This window comes from the organism of the source record quoted next, unplaced genomic scaffold (genome assembly GCF_019419815.1).
Source record: "Pyrus x bretschneideri cultivar Hongxiangsu unplaced genomic scaffold, Pyrus_bretschneideri_v1 Contig17, whole genome shotgun sequence".
Classification (NCBI taxonomy): Eukaryota; Viridiplantae; Streptophyta; class Magnoliopsida; order Rosales; family Rosaceae; genus Pyrus; species Pyrus x bretschneideri.
In genome coordinates this window covers 7,621,941-7,642,830 of record NW_025999468.1, presented here as the reverse complement: position 1 = coordinate 7,642,830, position 20,890 = coordinate 7,621,941, and the positions used below count along the sequence as shown (strand labels likewise).

The 20,890-nt window shown below is 36.7% G+C and overlaps 3 protein-coding genes and 1 long non-coding RNA gene across 11 annotated transcripts; 1 reads left to right on the top strand and 3 right to left on the bottom strand.

Moving 5' to 3' along the window:
• Positions 1-462: 462 nt before the first annotated feature.
• LOC103946433 (ferric reduction oxidase 6) lies at positions 463-4,859 on the bottom strand. The gene is made up of 9 exons (XM_009357143.3): positions 4,442-4,859; positions 4,266-4,359; positions 3,949-4,143; positions 3,372-3,606; positions 2,701-3,028; positions 2,337-2,613; positions 1,807-2,062; positions 1,263-1,698; positions 463-794 (listed from the first exon to the last, which is right to left on the bottom strand). The coding sequence occupies exons 1-9, from the start codon at positions 4,677-4,679 to the stop codon at positions 625-627; spliced, it is 2,229 nt and encodes a 742-aa protein (XP_009355418.2). The 5' UTR covers positions 4,680-4,859; the 3' UTR covers positions 463-624.
• A 3,871-nt stretch (positions 4,860-8,730) lies between these two features.
• On the bottom strand, positions 8,731-10,459 carry LOC125476032. The gene is made up of 2 exons (XR_007257398.1): positions 9,019-10,459; positions 8,731-8,924 (listed from the first exon to the last, which is right to left on the bottom strand). It is a non-coding gene; the product is annotated as an uncharacterized LOC125476032 (long non-coding RNA).
• Positions 10,460-12,228: 1,769 nt separating this feature from the next.
• On the top strand, positions 12,229-18,125 carry LOC103946431 (glutathione S-transferase zeta class). 7 transcript variants are annotated; one of them, XM_009357137.3, is made up of 11 exons: positions 12,231-12,429; positions 12,514-12,634; positions 12,740-12,790; positions 12,892-12,977; positions 13,102-13,173; positions 13,820-13,873; positions 13,970-14,045; positions 15,583-15,644; positions 16,727-16,786; positions 17,519-17,641; positions 17,845-18,125. In XM_009357137.3, the coding sequence occupies exons 1-10, from the start codon at positions 12,427-12,429 to the stop codon at positions 17,618-17,620; spliced, it is 687 nt and encodes a 228-aa protein (XP_009355412.1). In that variant the 5' UTR covers positions 12,231-12,426; the 3' UTR covers positions 17,621-17,641; positions 17,845-18,125. The 7 variants fall into 7 exon arrangements, with proteins under 7 accessions (XP_048437694.1, XP_009355416.1, XP_009355415.1 ...); XM_009357135.3 differs by having other exon boundaries at positions 12,493-12,634; XM_009357136.3 differs by having other exon boundaries at positions 12,493-12,634; positions 17,789-18,125.
• An 882-nt stretch (positions 18,126-19,007) lies between these two features.
• Positions 19,008-20,821, bottom strand: LOC103946429 (START domain-containing protein 10). Of its 2 annotated transcripts, none has more exons than XM_009357133.3 (3): positions 20,062-20,821; positions 19,396-19,951; positions 19,008-19,295 (listed from the first exon to the last, which is right to left on the bottom strand). In XM_009357133.3, exons 1-3 carry the CDS (start codon positions 20,121-20,123, stop codon positions 19,218-19,220), a joined length of 696 nt encoding a protein of 231 aa, XP_009355408.2. In that variant the 5' UTR covers positions 20,124-20,821; the 3' UTR covers positions 19,008-19,217. The 2 variants fall into 2 exon arrangements, with proteins under 2 accessions (XP_009355408.2, XP_009355407.2); XM_009357132.3 differs by having other exon boundaries at positions 19,008-19,264.
• Between the last annotated feature and the right edge of the window lie 69 nt (positions 20,822-20,890).

Sequence of the window (20,890 nt, the reverse complement as noted above, 5' to 3'; positions counted from 1 at the left end):
CATTATATTTTTGTATGGTAGTTGGTAGATATTTATTTTCTATCTGAGATTTCTTATTGTTGTATTCATGTTAAGAATTCTTTTGCTGATTGATATTTTTCTATTTATACATTCTCTTTTTTGGTGAACACCATTTGTACATTCTTTACATGCAATTTAATCTGTATATTCATGTTTTCATAAATTGATGAAATTTAGATTTTGGTTGAGCAACTTTCTAACAAAATGGAAATAGTCCAAATCGACGTTTTGCAAGCTTTTAGAATAAGGGCCAAGGCGTGTAGTGTGTGGAGAAGGTAAAGCAGGTAAATTTAAAAAACTCATGTTTGTACAAGCTGTTATATTTTGAACAACTCTATAGGTGTCTATAGAGTTGTCAACAACTACTATATATTTTTTGTGCATACTTTTTATATTTTATTTAAATAGTTTTTTTAACATATCTACGATTATGCTCACAACTTCACAGGTCACAACTCATTTAATCTCTTATTCTAACACTTTTATACAACTTATAATTCATTTGATATTCCCGCGGCAACGCGCGGGTACTAAAGCTCTAGTCTATATCTATATACATATTTGTGTACAATCATATAAATAAACAAGTTGTGGAGTGGGAGGCTACAGATCAAAACTATGGCTGTTGAAATGGAAGATAGGATGGTCGAACTGTCTCCTCAAGTTGTGCGACCTGATCTCTTTCGCAACACTTGATTGAAGAGTTGGAGGACCACACACAATGACACCCACATCAACATGGCCCCAATTCTTCGATACGCTTTCAAATATTTCTGCACTAACAAGAAAGCATGTATTAACTTAACTGTAAGCAATGGAAATTATTACGTACCCAAAGGACATAATTTTCTTCTATAATAATTGGTCAAAGGATCAGTCTCTCTGGTTCTTCATTATTATGTGGCAATGAAATCAAATGGAGCTTTGCAGAACAAGAATCCACCACCATCACAAGCTAATAAGATATTTTTCTCTAGATTGTTACCGGGCAAACGAAAGAGGACAACACAAAGTAGAAGCCGATACAAAATGGTATGCCGCCACCTCAAAAATATGAAGCTACCAAGAAGAAATTATAGTTGTTTCATTTCAAACTTCTTCAAAATATCAATGAACAAGTTTCACTTGTATCTGTGGCATGCCATTATCTTCAGTTATCAACTAGCTTTTTAACTATCTACATTCTCATTAACTTCATGTATTGTGTATTAGAACAGAAATAGACATGTAGGGAGGCATACCTTTGAAGTTTGGTCTTGCACCATAACGAATGCCAGTTAGCTTCGCAAGAACTTTCTGGTGCGAATCCTTGTGAGCTACAGTTTCTCCATGCCCTGCCTTATCTGCATTTAGCTTAGCATCCTCAAATTGTTCTTTTTCTGAAATTCTTCTTTCCCAAAGATGCCATAAACCAACCACAAGACCCCCAAAGATAAAGACACTAAACACCATACAGGCAATGAAAAGAAGCCCTTTGTACCACCATGAAGATATGCGAAACGGGTTTATGTAGAAGGTATCCAATAAACCCATTAAGATAACAAAGCCAACCGTAGATGAGATTATATACAGTCCAGACCATACATTATGTCCAGTACCAACCAAAACAGACATGCCGCACCTATTCGATGTAGGACAAAGAGAAAAATCCAGAGTGTTCTGAACTTGACCTTCTTCCTGAAAATAAAAAGCACTCAAGCTCCTAAAACTGGAAATGATAACAGTAGAAAAAACAAAAAATTATGCAGAAGTTCGGAAAATGTGTCAAAATGCAACCAAACATACCAATGGAGGTTCAGATTCTCGAGTGACATAAATACGAATCTCAATATTTAGTTTATTAGAGAAAGATGGACAAATTGACTCCATGTCAATTGTTGAAAGAAGTGGAAGCTCATCTGATCTTTTGACAGCCCAAACAATTAAAATATTTCTTGGTATACAAGGTCTCCCTTCCCTAACGCAATGGAGAATGTCACTCAAGACGGCCAGGAAAGGTGAAATCCCAATGCCACCAGCTACTAAGATAAGATTTCCATACCTGAGATAAATTATATAAACTCATATAGTTAGATACAGAAAGAAAAATTCATTATTGAGCTAGATGTCTGGTAAATTCTCCTCTATTGATCCCAAAATAAGGAACATTAAACAATAGCCTGTATCAGATACAATTCCTTGCCAAAATGTTATGATAGTTGATATTTATTATTCTTTTTTCTTTTTTTTTTTTTGGGAGATTTGGAGGGGGATTGTGGAGAGTGGACAAAATAGCTTATCTTTCTTTCTAGAGGAATAAGGAATAGAGTACGTACATCAAGTGGTACGGTATCTCATGCCCATAAGGCCCCTCAACAGAAGCTGTTATCTTAGCACGAGGAGTCCAAGGTAGCTCTTTTTGGTGTTCTGCCTCTGAGTTTTTCAAGATATTTCCTCTCAGTTTTTCTGTCCATTTCCCTAGAACCTTTATGAGGACGGCAATATGATATTTACCATCCAAAGGACTGGATGAAACACTGAAAGGATGCCACTGCAACCATGATAATTCCCGAACTTGAAGAAAAATAAAACTGAGGGCATTGTACCGCAGACCTAAATGAGTCATGAGCTAGCAGTCACTCATTTGGTAACAGAAAATGATAAATGAAATAAAAAAATGTGTGAAGAATTTTTTTTTACATTTTGGTTTTGCGAGGACCAATTCTACAGTTCCACATGGAAGGCATTTCGCTGAAATGATATCCACAACCCTTCGAGATTGGCAGAATCTCAGAAAACGATCAAGAATAAAAATGAATATTCCTCCAGCAGCCATCGTGAAAATGAAATCACCAACGTGCAAAGCCAAGAAGACAACGAAGATGACATATAGTTGATGAGTGTAGAAGAACAACTCAAAATTCAGCTTTCTTACTGGAGGAAGTGATGTGACCCACATCAACAGACCTGCGATAAGGCTGATCAATCCTGGAAGATTGGCAATACCAATATCCTTCCAATCCAACATCTGCATCAAACAATTAAATATAAGTAATAAGTAGTTCGGCATCGTTATCTGAGTCTACACCTCCCCGTAGCAAGGCTCTTCCAAGTTATACTACTAGAGATGAGAGATACATGTACACTAATATATTTAATACACTTATAAGCAGTAAGTATTTCAGAACATTGAGGTATCCTGACGGATTGGAATGCATGGTCCATTGAGAAAAAAAAATGTCATAATGGTAAAAGGGAGGAAGTAGCTGTATTCTCTAAATTATCCCCTAATTTTAGCTAACAGCTAAGAGCTATGAACAACAACTAGGATTACTTAGAAGCAAATATGTATATCCAGCTTGAGTACTCACTTCATGGAGGAGACGGCCCTCGATCGTCCATGCCACTACATAACACAGTCCATGGATGGTAAAGAGCATCATGGTGAGATGTCCCAGCCATACATGATATCTTGTTGCATGTTCAAAAGGTATATTTATAAGTCGAAGAAGAACTGATCCCCTTGCAACCGGTAGGAACAAAAGTGCCAGGCAAAACATCCCAATTGAGCCTAAACGAAGTCCCAATATTTCCAGGAACAAACAACTGACAAGTTCAAGTACAAGTTAACTCAGGTAATGAAACCAATCTTAAACTGAAGATAGGGTTGCCACCTTAGAAGATTAGATTCTCAACCATTTAAATTAATTAACTTTACTGAGAGGCGTTTCGGCTTAAAAAGCCTGAATACCTAGATGAATGAATGTGCATCAATTTGGAACTTTAACTAAAACAGTAAAACCCAGACAAATCTTATGATGGCTTAAATATTGTTTTTTTTATTGATTAAACAAAGCTTTCAATGAAGCAAGACCGTCCATGGATAGTAACAACAACAAAGTGTAAAAGTCATTAAATTGGATAACTTTCTAGGGATAAACAATATACCTTTGCACTTTAAAAGTTAACTGATCAGACATGGAGCTGAGAATACTCGTGATATAACTGTAGACAGCCCAGATAACATACACAACAAAGAGTAATATCCCGATAAACTCGGCAGCAGAAACAACCCCAAATGGTCCATCCACAAGAACTGGGAACGTCCATAAGCGGAAACTCGGACATTTTGAAGTCTTGTTCCTACACTCATAAATTAATTACACACAAGGATCTTATGATCAAAACATGAATGAAAACACGCATATTCAATCTATAGGATAGGTAAAGAATATGAATATTTTCCAACTTAAAAATAGACATACTCGTGGAGCTGCTCTTCGCCAGAGATAATAAGAAATGCTATAGAAAGCAGTGCAATAGTGAGAATTGGGCTACTGAAAACCAGGAATAGGCTTCCTGCATATATAACAAGAGACCTCTAAGTCAGAGAGAGAGAGAAAGAAGAATCATGTAAAAAAGAAGTTGAAACGCTGCCCACCTGTGATCCCAAAAACAGTTCCTTGAGTGGCTTGGATCGATTTGTGAAATAATTTCTGCATGAAATCTGATGGGAACAGAAACATTAGAGCAACCCATGAAATGAAAAGCACCCACATGGCAATCTTGAGGATCCATTTTGCAAAGGTTACAGAAAGAGATGTCTTCCTGAGATTGACATAATAATTAACATGTCCTCCAAATCCTTGGCTCAGAAGAAGGGGTTGCTTGTTATCCATGGCCCAAATTAATTTATTTCTTTCTCAAACTTGCTTAATGCTCCCGACTAAAGCTTTCCAGCAACCTCAGTCTGTCCACTGAGCGAACCCAGAAGGCCATAGGCCTGCCAATATATATGGGATTCACAACATTGAACACATTGCACACACACACAGAGAGAGAGAGAGAGAGAGAGAGGGGGGGGGGGGGGGGGGGGGGGTAGAGAGGTGGGAAGCATCCAAAGTTGTGGACCGCGTTGTCATATGAACCAGGTATTTTTTAAAGGATATTTTCAACAAATGAGAAAATGATGCAACTACAGAAATTTGTGGACTACTAATGCTTCTACTCCGTCTGATATTATTTACTGGTAATGCTAAGTAGTAAAGTTTATGAATAAAATTTGTAAACTAAAATATATGTAAATTAACACGTTTATTAACGTTTAAGTAATAATTTAATTGTCAACTTCTATATTATTTATTTTATAACATTTTATTTATAAATTTAATCTCTTTAACAATATCCTTATTTGCTCGGTAGGAAGGAAGCAAATGCTTCCCACAAATATGAAACTGAGAAAAAAATAGAGAAATGATGAAAATAGTGGCATGTAAGTTGCAACTAGTCGCGTACTTGTATGTACTCCCGTAGGCTTGTAGCACTGACAACTGATGCTGCAAGTGTTAATATTTAGAGTAAAGTACAAAAAACTACCTCAATTATTGGTGTCACGACACTTTCATACCTCATCTTTTAAAATTAACAATGTCATACCTCATCTTACGAAATTGTATCAATGTTATAAATGCTGACGTGGTTTGATTCAGGACCCACTTTCTATTAAAAAAATTAATAAAATACTATTAAAAACTAAAAAAAAATCATTTAATATTTTTAAATATTAAAATAATAAAGAAAAGTAAAAAACAAAACAAAAAAAAAACAAAACAAAACAACCATTTCCTCCCTCCATCCCTCCCCCTGCTGCAAGCCTGCAACCCAGAAAACAAAAGAAGAAAAAGAAAAGAAAAAAAAAAACTTCATCCCTTCCCAATGGCCCCCGCCCCCCCTGCGTCCTTCTTTCTTCTCCCCCATTCCCCCACCCCCTCTTCTCCCCCACCCGAGCCCCTACCTGCAACCCAGAAAAAAAAAAAAATTTCAGTTCGTCTTCCCCTCACATGCACCCTCCGCACCCACCCCTCGCAAAATCGGCGAACGGGATTTGGGTTTTTTTTTTTTTTTTTTACCTTCTTCTTCTTCTTCCTCCTCCTTTTTCTTTCTAGGTTGGCAGGGGGTTGGATTTGTTTTGAGAGGGGACGAACTAGGTTTGTGTTTTTTTTTTTTTGGGGGGGAGGATGGATGAACTGGGTTGGGTTTTTTTTTTTTTCTTCTTCTTCTTCTTCGGGGGGGTTGGGGGTTGATGGGTTTTCAAATTTTTTTTTTTTTTTTTTTTTGGTTGAATCACGCAGGGAAGAAGATGATGGGGAGAGGGAAAAGGGGGAAAGGCGGTGGATGGGATGAAAGGTTTTTATTTTTTTTATTTTTTTTGTTTTAACTTTTTTTTATTATTTTAATATTTAAAAATATTAAATGATTTTTTTTTAATTTTTTTAATAGAAAGTGGGGTATGGATTAAGCCACATCAGCATTTAACTGATAAATTAACGGTAGGCTAACGGAAGGTATAACATTGGCACAAATTCGTAAGATGAGGTATGACATTGTCAATTTTAAAAGATGAGGTATGAAAGTGTTATGACACCAATAGTTGAGGTAGTTTTTTGTACTTTACCCTAATATTTATTATTTACCAGTACCACGTAGCAGGATTTTCTTCTTTTATTTTCTCATCATCTTCCCTCCTTTCTTTTTACATATTTATTTCTGTCTTATTGTCTTTTAAAAAAAATCAATATAAGATGATGACATAACTTAATCTTGATCGTTCAAATAAGAGAAGATAAAAGAGAAAAGAGATTAAAAGGAAAGAGAATCGTCCCCCTATAATACCACTTCAGACTTCTCGGTAATAATCAAGAATATTAATGTGAAAAAAGAAAACGGCAGGGGAGTTGAGGATTTTTAATATCCTGCCACTCCGTAGTCCACACACTAGAGTCTACCACACTAAAGTGAGTCTGTCTAGCATGGAAACCCTGGAGCAGAGCACCATCAATTTTCGGTAACTAGCAAGGATGAATGGCTGATGTTCGCAACTCAAGGATACCCACACAAAAAGAAATAACGAAACAAACAAACAGATATTCCCTTAAATTTTCATTTTCTCTATACTAATTAGTTGTTGTAAGGATATAATTAAGCAAGGAAGCATATGATTCTAAAACCAACAACCACTCAAATATGAAATATTATGTGTACCTTACTTTTGTTGTGGATCAGGATAGTAACACTTGAGATCGAGGTGAGAGCAGAGATCCTGTGGTTGGCGGCTGGCCTCGTATTTCCTTTGTCTCCTTCCTAGCTACCTGATTTTTTGGCCCTGCAGTCCCCAATGGCAATCCCCCATCAACTTATTAACTCCCAACGGACCCAATTAATCCTACAGCCTAAAGCCTACACGTGTCCAATCCAAATATTAATTGTCAAAGAAGAGCCCACGAAGAAACCAGCCCCATTCCCACCCTTGAGTCATGAGCCCTCGAGTATCAAGAGTTTCTCAGGGCTAGCTCAACGGAAGGGGGAAAAGAGAGAAGGATAGAGGACATGGAGGGAAGGAGGCCGTTGGATTTTTTTTACGGCTTTGGGGCCTCTGGGTTGGGATTGCTTTTCATTTTGTATGCTTTTTACCACATGGTCTTTGAAATTGGCCACCTACTCAATTTTAGTCACTAAATATTGACTATGTATCTCACTGAAACTCAACCTTCTCTCAATTTTATTTTTTATTTAGCTTTTTTGCTATTAAGTTATGTTAAATTTTCAATTAATGTGCTGACATGGTTTTTATGTGAGGTCCCTACAACTAAAGACATATTGTCACGTGGATAAACACAAGCTAAAACAAAATTAAAAAAAAAAAAAAAAGAATATCAGCAGCAAATACAGACGCCGCAACTAAGGCCCAACCAATGCATCCTTCGTCACATCCAACCCCTCTACTCTTTCTCAAGCTAAAGAGAAAAATTTCATACTTGTCTTTTGTTTTTATTAATTTCATATTTGTTTTTGTGGTCTATTTTATCTGACAAGGTTATGGTGGCCGGCGGCAAGGAGAAGAGAGTGAGAGAGATGTGTTTGTAGAATTGTAGGGGAATGTGTGTTGTTATCCTTCCTACATTGTGCCTTTATTTATAGTAGTAAAAGGAGAGAAGATATTCCTTCATTCCCAAGGAATACAAGATACAATAGGAAAAGATAACTAGAATCAAATCTAATCTAGGATTTACACAATCACACTTAAACTAGGAATGTTTACAACACTAGTTTGTTTGTTTACAAATTTTTTTTTGCTTTTAGTTCTTTTTTTTATTTTTATTTTTTTTTTATAGTTTTACAAATTGTCTCATTATATCTATCGGGTGCTATCTTTTTGGATGTATGGGTCACCAGCACGTCATGTATGGGCAAAGTGCGACACATACACTTAGGGGGTCAAGTGAGAAATTTTGAATTTCTTGGGACAATGAGTGGAAGGTTGAGTTTTAGGGGGTGTTGGAGTAAATAAGCCATTTCGATTTCGATCATTGTCATCCTTGAAAATGAGTATCTCACATTTAATAATATGATTTAGTGATAATTCTTTTTTTACTTGTAAATGAGAAGTCTTATATCCGATTCTCACTAAATACAACTTCAAACCAAATTATTATGGTAGCACATTGTCAACCTTGATCCATTATAACATCAAGGGTAAATTACACTTAACTACCTCAACTATAGATCGCATCACAATTTCATACCTTATATTTTAAACATTGTAATATCATACCTCAACTTATGAATTCGTTATAATGTCAGACCCTCGTTAATCAATCCGTCAAATTGGTCGTTAATGATGACGTGGTAAATGCAGGGTTCATATTTTTCTAACGTAGAAGACCACGTAGATAAGAAAATAAAATTATAAAATAAAATCAATTTACAAAAATAATAATTTTTGTCTAAAAATTAAATAAAAATGAGTGGGGCCCACCCCAACCAAACCATCCATCCTCGCCCTTCTTCCCCCTCCATATACCCCTCATTCCTTCCTTCACCACTAAAACCACAGCTTTGCTCCTCCTCCGACACCTCTCATCTTCCTGCAATTCCAATTCAACTAAAACCCACAATTCAGATTCAAAATTTTTGCTTCGATTTCAAATTTCATTAAAAAAATGCACAAACGAAACTTACCAGGTGGTGCTTGACCCTCTCAACCAAAGTTTTGCGGTAGCGTGCGAAGACAACTTCTCTCGCCGACAACGATCTCTTCTCGTCCAGACCTCCACGCTCACCTCCAAAACCATGTCCATCTTCTTCCTGAGCACCATCGTCGTCAACCTTTCGAGATCGTAGCTGCCGAGATGGTGACTATGTTGGCGGCTCTAGCTTCAATTGCGGCGGGATTCATCGACGTGGGATGGTGGTTCTGGGTGCTGGCGTGGCGAGAGAGAAAAATAAGTGTGAGGGAAGAAAGGGGATGGTGGGGTGCGGCATGCACTCAGGAATAGAGGGGGAAGAAGGGTGAGGATGGCAAAACCCTCGTCGAGAGGACGAAGCACCATCTGAGTAAACTTTGTTTATGCTTTTTTTTAAATGAAATTCAAAATCGAAGTAAAATCATGAATCTGAATTGTGGGTTTTGGTTGGAATTGGAATACACGAGGAGGAGGGGTGTCGGAGGAGGCGCGGGGCTGTGGTTTTGGTCGTGAAGGAAGGAAAGTGAGGGCGGATGGAGGGGAAGAACGGCGAAGATGGATGGTTTGTTGGGGTGGGTCCCACTCCTCTTTATTTAATTTTTTGGGCATAAAATTATTTTTTTAAATTGATTTATTTTATAATTTTATTTTTATCTACATGATCTTCCACGTCAGAAAAATATGGACCTTACATTTATCACGTCATTACTTAACAGTACATTTGATAGATTGATTAATAGTGGTCTGACATTACAACGAATTCATAAATTGAAATATGACATTACAATATTTAAAATATGAGATATAAAATTATTGTGTGATCCATAATTAAGGCAATTTTGTATAATTTACCCTAACATCAGTGCCATTCCATGATAGGATTTCGTCCAAGCTTCTTTTTTTTTTTTTTTGCTGATATGAATTCGCTAATGACCCCAACAATTCAATTACTTTGTGCCAGTGGATTATATAGGGAAAAAAACACTTTTTATAATGAGTTTTTTTTTATAATTTTTTTTTTTTTAGCATTCCTCATATATTGTTGAATAAACCCCATTTGCTTAAAACACTCCACACTTATTTTTTTAAATTAAAAAATAATCTAAATACACCCCCACTTGCTTACCAAAACAACCCTCATACATCACATTCTCCACACACCTTACACGCCAAACCAATCTCAAGTTTTCCTGTGGTCAGAAAAAATTCCAAACCTTTGTCTTTACCACAAACACACCGTGCATAATTCTGCATGCCACTTCATATGTTGTCTGGTTGTGTAGAAATTTTCAAAAACTTCAATATTATGTTTGGACGAGAAAAATAAACTTAAAATTTTGACAAAAGTCAGAATTTATAAATTGACATGAACCAATTCCGTTATTTAGATTCATAAATATAGAAATTTAAAACTTGCGCGTGGAAAAAAAAAAAAACTTGAAATTTGAGACCTCCAATTCCAAGTTTAAATTTTATGTAAATAGGTGTCATTTCTCAATTTATATGAGCAAGAGTTTAAAAATAACAAATTCCGTATCCAATTCCATTGTTCTTTTAGATTAACTAAATAAGAAACTTAACAAATTTTACAAAATAAATTTATGTCATTTCAATTTTCCTCATTTTATAATTCCATAATAAACTTAAATTTCTTCATCCAAACAGAATGTAAGTGGTTAAGTTTGAAATTGTGTTTGCTTCAAGGTTGAAAATTTGTCCTACATCAAGATTCATATTATGTTTTTTTGGAGTTCTTGTGGAATTTTTGTATCAACTCTTCAAAAGGAACCCTAAAAAATTAGTTATCCTCATTTTGTCATTCGATTTCTTTGTCCGAGTAAAGGTTACCCGGGAAATAATCATAATTCGTGATAGGGCAACAATTTAGCAGTTACAAAGCAGAGGAGTCTGCTGGTTGAATGTGCCCTTCCAGCTTCTCATTTCTGCAATCATATATGCTTGCATGAAATTGCACCCCAGTCCTCATCATAAGAAACAAAATAGAAAACGTTCTAAATAATTTTTTTTATATTGAAAATTGATTAATGTAATCCATTTGCAAATAATCTATCAAAACTTTCGTTATGTGTTGACGTGGCACGTAATTAGGTCCTATAAATAAGATAAAAATATTTAAATAAATAAAAAAATTACACAAAATTACCTTAACTTAACTGCGAGGACAATCTCATATCTCATGTTTAAAAATTACAATAGTCTTGTCTTATGAATTTGTTGAACGTTAGACTTCCATTAAAAAATCTGTTAATATATAACTACTGACGTGGCAGGCGAATAACCACTCTCGTGCCCAACTGATCGATAAGTGCAACAGCGGGGAGACCCCAACGGCGTCTTACTCTTCGATGTGGGGAAGCCACCCAGCTCGGAGTAGGAGTAGCCCTTCTGGACAGAGAGCAACCGCTCTCTCCTCCTGGAAATTGGACTTGAAAGAACGCGATGTTGCTGCCATTTTTGTACGAAGAGGGAAAGTGGAAAGCAGAAGGAATGAAAAATCTTTGGAAGAAGAAAGAAAAGTTAATTCAGGTTTTTTGCAGAATTTGAATAATGGCCTTCGCATCGGCATTTTTTTTTACGTCTGGAATATCTGAAAGTGGAGATTTCCGCCATTGTTGTCGAGGCAGTCGAGCTGCAGAGTTCCCAGTTCATCATTATATATATATATTTTTTAAGTTTTTAATTATATAAAAATAAAAGATTTTTTTTATTTATAAGTTAAAGTTATGGAATCTAATTATGGGCCACATCAACACATAACAGAAACTTTTACAGAATTATTACGGAAGTACTAAATTGATTTGCGGGACACATTTTCAAGAATTACATTGATCAATTTTCAATTTTCAATTTTATTAGACCATTTTGATAGGGTAGGTCAATTTTAGGAATTTTGTGATAAGGTAAAAACTAATTTTTTTAAAATCAAACTTGCATATCAAATAATATGATTGTAGATGATTAAATTATTATTTAAGTATCAATTAATGTGTTTATTTTTGTATGATGACACATAATTTAATTTATAAATTTAATTTAAAAATTAATTTCCTTAGCATTATCCATTGAACAATTCCTGGAGTATCAGTAAAACAATCATTTTTAATTGCGTAGAATCTTCAAACTTGAAACACTGTCGTGACTCGCGTTTTTATAAATACTTGCTTGTTATCCCATAAATAAAAATGAGTGTGTGAAAACATCCCATAAATAAAAAGAAAAAAAATTGCGCAAACGGCAAGAAACCAATGTAAGTCAAACAAAGTAGAATTATCTGTCAAAACTCAAAACTCAGTAATCGAATAATCTGTCTGTCAAACATCAAAAGTTGAAAACTGCTGGGCTGGCCGAGGCTGATGCTGCTCTGCTGCGTTTAAGTAATTAAATGGTGAGTGAATTTCTTTTCTGTGTTCGATGAATATTCGGTTGATTGATTTGTTTGATTTGATAGATAACGATAACAAATGATAAGATGGAAGCACAGGAGGTGGAGGCGCAGGCGGCGACTGAAAGTGGCCAACAACAACTCAAGCTTTATTCCTACTGGATGAGCTCTTGCTCCTTCCGTGTCCGAATTGCTCTCAACTTGAAGGGTCAATTTTCCTTCTTTTTTCTTTCTTTCTAAAGAAGTAAATATTCGTTCATTTGTTGGTTCATTCATGTAATAATTTAATATGTATTGAATTAATAATAATTAGGGCTGAAATACGAGTACAAAGCTCTGGTGAAGGGAGAGCAATTCAGTCCCGGTTAGTTTAGTCTAGTCCCTCCCTCCATTGACAATTGACAAACAACTAACTCATTTATTGTAATTTTGTCTATATTTTTTATTGTAATTTGGATAAAGCAGAGTTCAGAAAGCTAAATCCGATGGGGTATGTGCCTGTGCTTGTGGATGGGGACACCGTTGTTGCTGACTCATTTGCCATCCTACTGGTAATTGGTACCCTCTTCTTTCTACTTTCTCCTCTATCTTCTTATTACTCTTGTTGATTGCTTCTCCTCCATCCAAATACCTAATATTCCATTGCATTGCATTAATCTTCTTCTTTATGTCTAGTATTTAGAAGAAAAGTACCCGCAGCATCCATTGTTACCACCAGATCTTCAGAAAAAGGCTATCAATTACCAGGTCAGGTCTAACTGCTTCTTTCTCTCTTCTCTTTCTAATTATTCATTCCTTTTCTCAACTATTAGTATTACCGATGCAACAGAGAAAGAAACCAAAAATGCAACAGAGAAAGAAACCAAAGTTACCAAACAAAAAAAGATGTATGCATATAGTCCTTGAAAACTCCCCTCCCGTTATATTGTGTTTTTCCATTTAGAACTAATTGAGCGGATCATGCACTCAATGCCTTCAAAATTGGCGGAGTGACTCAATTTCTTGGTGCAATACAAGTAATTGTGCTGCAAAACATGTGCAACTTACCCAGAACTGCATTAATGAGTATGTGATGGCCTACACACATGATGTGGAACAGTTGCTTTATTGTGATTATGAGGAATGGAAAATTAGTTTCACCTGTATTGGTGCTTACTATATTGTGTTTAAAACGCTGAGTGATGCTAATTCAACCAAGGAAAAAAGTATGATATAGTATTAGTAGTTTAAGTTTCCAAGTGTAACTGTGGAACATGTTCTGATCCGTTCTGATCCGTTCTGACCAAAAACAAAAAAGAAAAGTATGCGTAAATTTATCTAAAATATGTAAGATTTTAAATGTATGTTCAAAATTCTTATGCTATTAGCTTGTCCCTCCTCATCTGATATGCAGGCTGCAAATATTGTTTCCTCAAGCATACAACCTCTACAGAATCTGACTGTACTGGTAATTAGCTGAATATAATATTGACTTTACTTCTCATGTTACTATTATATAACCTAAATGATATGGATCTTGTTTTGCTGCTTTTCCAATTTACAGAAGTACATTGAAGAAAAAGTTAGGCCCGTTGAGAAACTTGAATGGGTTCAATTTCATATTGGAAAAGGCTTTTTAGGTAAGATTTACAAAGCTAATGGTCCATCCCTCCCCTGAAAAAGAGAATCTCAAGAAAGCATTAAAAGTTAAATAAGGATTTTTCGCAGATGATGCCACACTTTTAAAAATAACGACACCTTTTTCATTTTAAAGTTCTTATACTCTACAACAACAACAAACAACAACAAAGCTTTATCCCACTAAGTGAAGTTGGCTGTGTGAATCCTAGAACGCTACTGTGCTCAATTTTGCGCCAAGTCTTCCATTAGCTCTTAGTACTCCATGTCTTTTCTTAGAGTTTCTTTCCAAGTCTTCCTAGTCTTTCTCTATCCCTTTTGCCCTGACCATGTCTCATAATCACATCTTCTAATTGGAGCATCTGTAGGTCTTGGGTTCATACATCTAAACCACCTTAACCAATTTTCTCTCATCTTATCTTCAATTGCAACCCCTCCTACTTTACCTCTGATATCCTCATTCTTAATCATGTCCTTTCTTGTGTTGCCACACATCCAACGAAGCATTCTTATCTCCTTTACACTCATTTTTTGCACGTTTGCTTGACCGCCCTGCTCTTATTGTCGTCTTATAAAACTTTTCCTTAAGCTTTAGTGGCATAAGATGGTCACACTATTTCACTTCATCCATCCAACTTGTATTCAATGGTTAAGCTATCCATCCAATTCTCCGTTCTTTGCAACATAGATCCAAGATAATGAAAGCATTCACTCTTTGGTACTTCTTGTTATTCAATCCTCACTCCTTTCTCATTTGGACCCCTATTCCCACTGAACTTGCACTTTATATGCTATGTCTTTTGACCTACTTAGTTGAAGATCTTTAGATTCCAACACTTCCCGCAAACATTAAGCTTTGCATTTACTACCTCTTGCATTTCATCTATCAACCCTATATTTTCTATAAAACATACACCAATAGATATCATCTTAAATATGTCTCGTTAACTCATCCATCACCAATGCAAATAGGTAAGGATTTAAAGCTGAGCCTTGGTGTAATCCTATGGTTATGGGAAAGCTTTCAGTTTGTCTTTCATGAGTTCTTACTGGAGTCTTTGCTCCTTCACACATATCCTTTATTGCTTGGATATATGCTACTTGTACTCATTTCTTCTCTAGAATCCTCCAAATAATTTCTCTTGGGACCCTATCAAACACTTTTTCCATATCTATAAAGACCATGTGCAAATCCTTTTGCATATCTCTATGTCGTTCAAATGATCTCTGTAAGAGAAAAATTGCCCCCGTAGTCGAGCGCCCTGACATAAACCCGAATTTATTGTCTAAGACCCGTGTCTCTTGCCTTAGTCTATGCTCTTACTCTCGCCCAAAGTTTCTATACCCTAGAAAAGATATAATGATATTTCCACCTCAAACTTGCGTCTCTATCCCTCAACTCATCCCAAATGTGTGATTTGTCAAACCACAATTTTATTTTCTGTGGAAAATCCTACAATATATGAAACTCCTGTCTTCAGTTGTTCTTTTCTATGGATGGTTGTAGGCTTAATTATCTGCTATTTTCATGTCTTTCAGCACTTGAAGAACTGCTGAACAACCATGCAGGAAAATATGCAACTGGAGATGAAGTTTACATGGTCTGTTTGCTCATTTTGTCCTCTTTTTTTTATTCTTCCTTTTCAGAAAGAAAAAAAGAAAAAAAAGACTCGCAATCCTTTTCTATGTTGGAAAATAAGAACACTTTTAGAAACTTTTTGAAATAATATGACCCAAAAACTAGAGTCAATAACCAGAAAAGAAACCATTTATGAGGCAGGTTTAAGGTTACTGGATTTCTTGATTATGGTATGTTATGGATTGACGGAAATTTGGGGATATAGAAAGTTTTAAGGGAAATGAATGTTTTGGGTTTCTATAATTTTAGAGAAATAAAGAATAATAGGAGGTTAGGTTCGAATCTCGTGGATGGTAAATTCGATACCAAATTAGACTGCCCATTGTGTGGCTTAGCCAAACTCCCCCTGCCCTTAGTGTAAAAATATCAATATACTTAAAAAAAAAAAAAAGAAGAAAAAGAATAATAGGAGTGAAGAGAGAAGAAAGGACATACCGAGGCACCAAAAGATATACATATTTATAGGCTTCTAATTGGACTAGAGGTGGCAAATTAACCTATTGGGTTGTTAATGGGGTATCCGTCAAGACCCATTTAATTTGATATCACCACAATATAAGGATGAGATTGGTAGTGATGATGATGACGTAAGGTAAAATCAAACTAAATGAGTCATAATGGGTACCCATTAACAATCCAATGGGTTGATTTGCCAACTCTAAATAGGACTGCCAAACACTCCTAGAAGTACTAAGAGTCTCATTAAGTATGAGATTATATGGAAATTGATGGATTTTGCAAGAAAGTTTGTGGAGTTAAGAAGTTTAGGTGTATATATGATGTAGACTATTGAAGAGTCAGTAGTTTTGTGGTATTCAATTACAATTTCTAGAATTTTTAGAGATTCCATACAAGTCTTGTGGTATTCAATCAAGATTTTTGGAAAATCTGTGGAAGTTTTGTGATTTAGATTTTCAAAAAGTCCTTACATGAACTCTAAAATTTGAGTGGCATGTTTGCACGGCATTGTCACTTCATAATGTTCCACAGAACAAGTGTTAGTGTGAAATTCTTTATCTCTAAAATATTGACAAATATTTGCAGGCAGATTTGTTTCTGGCACCGCAGCTTTGTGCAGCCATTACAAGGTTCCAGCTAGACATGGTACTTATCATTCGATTCTTGTGCAAGTTACAACTCTAGCAAATGAACATTTATTCACGTGATTGTGTAATGTTAAATTTATCTGATTTGTATCATAACAATTTTCTTCTTTTCTTCTTTTTTTTTTTTTTTTCCCCTTTTCGCGTGATGATGGAAACTAATCCAATTTTGTGGTGTTGTAATGTTTCCATCACATGATCAAGTTGTTGTCCCTTTTAGGTCAGAAATCAAGTTCCTATCTGATTCAACTTTCAAGAGCAACCTGTCTCTTTTATTCTAGCTATATTTTTTATCATAAGAATCAGTCACTGCTCGTTTTTGATCTGCACATCTGTTCTTATGATACGAATGGTAGCTTTTCACATTGATGTGGAAATTATGGTGGTCATTAATTAGGGGTTTATATCATGGTAGGTTTACCATAAATAAGGTACTTACAGGGGCTCGGTTTATATCGTGGAAATTATAGTGGTCATTAATTAGGGGTTTGTATCATTTCCTAGTTATTTAGGAGGTGGGGTGGTGCGAAGAACTCAATTGTACTAGTTCAAGGCCTAGGTTGACATTTGAAGTCTATTCAATGTGTTCAGTGTAGTGAACCTGTGTTCATCTCTTACTGAGCTTGTTAGAGCTAAGGGTTTTCAGTTTTTTAAGAATTTATAGTCTAACTTTCAAGTGGCTTTCTCCATCTGTATCTTCTGATTAATCTCTTTTCACTCAATGTTTGTGCAGACTCAGTTTCCCCTTTTGGCCAGGTTGCATGAGGCATACAATAAGATACCAGCATTCCTAGATGCTTTACCAGAAAAGCAGCCGGATGCTCCTTCTTCATAGTTAAACAATTGGGTTGAAGAGGTTTGAATTAACGTTTCATAAGTTACTCTCTTGGTTAAAGTAAAGGCAGATATCTAATGTTCTGGTTAAATCTGGCATTTGACAAATACGTGAGGCACCATACGAAAGAAATGCCTATTGTTGCTTTTGTGTTGATTGGTGCTTCAGGGACCCTATTTGAATTCGTCAGTTCCATTCTTCTGAAACTCCCTTTTTTAATTCAGATGAAGCGTATCCATCCCAAAGTGCAAAATAAAGGGTCAACAATTATGGTCTGAGCTGAAGCATTTGAAATGTTGTAAAGCACTCAGGTGTTGGTCCGTCCAAATAAGGGTTATCCCATGATGGAATAATGATGAATCTGTAGAATGTTGTGGTTGAATTGTTGAGTGATGTAATGGTTTGGAATGCCTGTCAAAATAGTCATTTGAAGTACACATCCTGTGTACTTGGAGGATACAGCTTCCTGTATTGTTGATGCAATGACTTATCAGTTGCCTAGCAATCGGGTTTATTACACACACACACACACATGTTGGCTATATGATTTTGTGTGTGTATTCTTAACGAGAGAAGAATTCCCAACTACACGAATCCAACCCAGGATGAAATGGAGTTTTTCCAATTTGTCCTTCACTCAGGGTGTTCTGGAGTGTGGTGAGAACTCATTGGTACTTGAATTATATTTCAGTTTGTCTCGTAGTTTCCCATGGGGGGATACTGTTGCCAATGCCGTTGTTCAGTATTGTGTAGTGATAGAGGAGAATTATCTCAAGTTTAATAGAGGAGAAAAATGAGTGATGGAAATACCTTCAGAAAGTAGGCAGGCAGCACGTTAGATCAATCTTCATAAAAGTTTAGCTAAGCTAAAATTCAAATTATTAGTTAATGGAAGCAATGTGGAACACGCGTAACTGAAGCTCTAAAGAGTAGGAACGTTGATGGGGGAGAAGGGATTGAGTGAATGAGGTGGGCAGACGGAAGCCATGGCACAATGGAGAGGGTCGAAGTGGTGATGGAAGACTAAGTTACCAAAACATGAAAGACAGTGATCACTGGATTTCTTTGAACGGCCAGGATTAAAAGTCCGGTATAGATTGGTACATAAGAAATCTGGTGGATGGGGAGGGGTTGCGGTGCTGCAACTATCACTTCCGGCAAGAAGAGAGAAGATGGGTTGGGTAGGAGTAGAGAGAGTATGCAAGGCATCAGTGTGATACAAGCCGAGAAACCTTGGACGCCTAAACATTAATCCTTTCTTAAGAGCTAAGAAACAAGAGAGAAAAAGAAGAGAGGTCGACTGTTTTCTCTCTTTCCTTTTCCCCCCTTCAAATGAAACTTTAATTGAGAGAGAGAGAGAGAGAGAGAGAGAGAGAGAGAGAGAGAATGGATCAGATAATTGGCATCGTCATAATTATTAACTAGGATAATTAGGGTATGCCAAAAAATAAAGGATAACTAGGGGAGATTAAGTTTCTCCTCCACTTTGTAGTTTGTACAATGTAGGTAGTAGTGATCTCAGGATGTTTGGGCATCAGTAGGAGGAGAGGCTTGTGCCAGTTTCTTTAGATTTTCAATGATCATAACGAGTCTGTTGTTAAGTCGATTGACAAAGCACCTCGGCATCCATCCGGCAGGATCTAACTGCATTTTCATTCAACAATGACAAGAAAACCTGTTACAGTTATATGACTAACAATTGATCAAGGTTTTCATAACATTCATTCATACTCTGCAAACTGCAAATTTTAAAGGAAAATAAATAAGGAGGCGACCTGAACAACATAGGTAACCATGCAGGAGTGACCTTGAAGCTTATCAACAACCCATCCTGATTGCAGCAGCAGCCCCCTGATGGCGTTATTTTGCTTTGGTTCCAATCCGGCAGCTATCTCCTTTGGAAGTGAAGCAACTGCTACCACCAGTGTGCCATCTTCCATGGTTTCACGTCGCTCGTAGACTACGAATTCTCTGTTTCGAAAGAGGGGCTTTGAATGATCTCCAAACCTGAGACGGATGATGCTGAGGTTATCTCCAAGATCTTTTATGTACCTTGCTTCTACAAGATGAGGATCCCATTGCTTGGCAGCATCGATGGCGTTTGCAACGGTAATGAATTGCTGGGGTGACAGAGAAGTGAGGAGGCAGCGGCTGCGGAAGGTGTGAAAGGATCCAGACCTGCGTTTGGAGATCTCAACTCCGTTGCCAAGAGTAAGGAGGGGTTTCCAGCCGTCGTTGGGTCTGTTGGAGTCGGAAGCAGACAGTAATTCTTGAATGCAGCTTTCGCTTGCAAACTGCACATACCTTTTAAGCGAGTCCTCACTTATGGACCTATCAATTCAAAAAATGGAAATGGATCGAGTGAGTCAGGTATCATGTGAGTAAGTAGGAACTAGCTAGAAACAGAGTCATGGATATTATAAAACAGTAAGTAGCCACACCAGGAACGGTTGGTGGTGGTGGTGGTGCTGCTGCTGCAAGGTGCTGGACTGGTAGTGGTCATCAATCTCGTGTCTTTGGTGGTTGTGGACGGAGGCTTATTTTCTCACATTAATTCAAGCTGAAGCAGCTTAACTTAAAGGAGAAACATGGAATGGAATGAAATGCAGTGGAATAAAGTTGGCGAGTGGGCCTTTTGGTTAGGGGCACATGCAAATGCCAGAGGAGAGGAACCAACCGAGACCTCCACCATGACATGATTGAAGTGCACCTGCACCTGCACGTCTCTCTCTCTCTCTCTCTCTCTCCCCTAAAAAATCAGAAAAAGAAACAGAAAAATACAAGAATATATAGCAGATGGATTGATTCCTTTGTTATGAAAAAAGAAGTCACTGTCAGAACAACAAGGATAGAAGGGTAGTGGGTGAAGGGTAAAGGGTAAGGGGTAGGGAAGATGATGCACATGGAGTGTTGGGTGACCACTTTTATCAAACAATAATAATACATAAAAATGCATAACTCATTGCAAGAGGAGACAGGTAGGCTTAACACTAAACTAAGGGCCAGAGCGCCAGGCAATCCAAATCAAATACAAATATACAATACAATACAATACAATACAATCTGCTTTGCCAGGTTACAGGATCTAAACAACCTCTCTCATTATTCATTAGTACGACATTAGAACGGATCCCAATCCACGTGACGTGCCTAGCTCATTGTCCTGCTATTTATTCATTCTCATTCATCTGCAATTGTATTGTATTTGTATGTGGCCATTGGCCAATGCCATGCTCTCTACATCATCAGTGTCGTTTTAGCAATCAAATT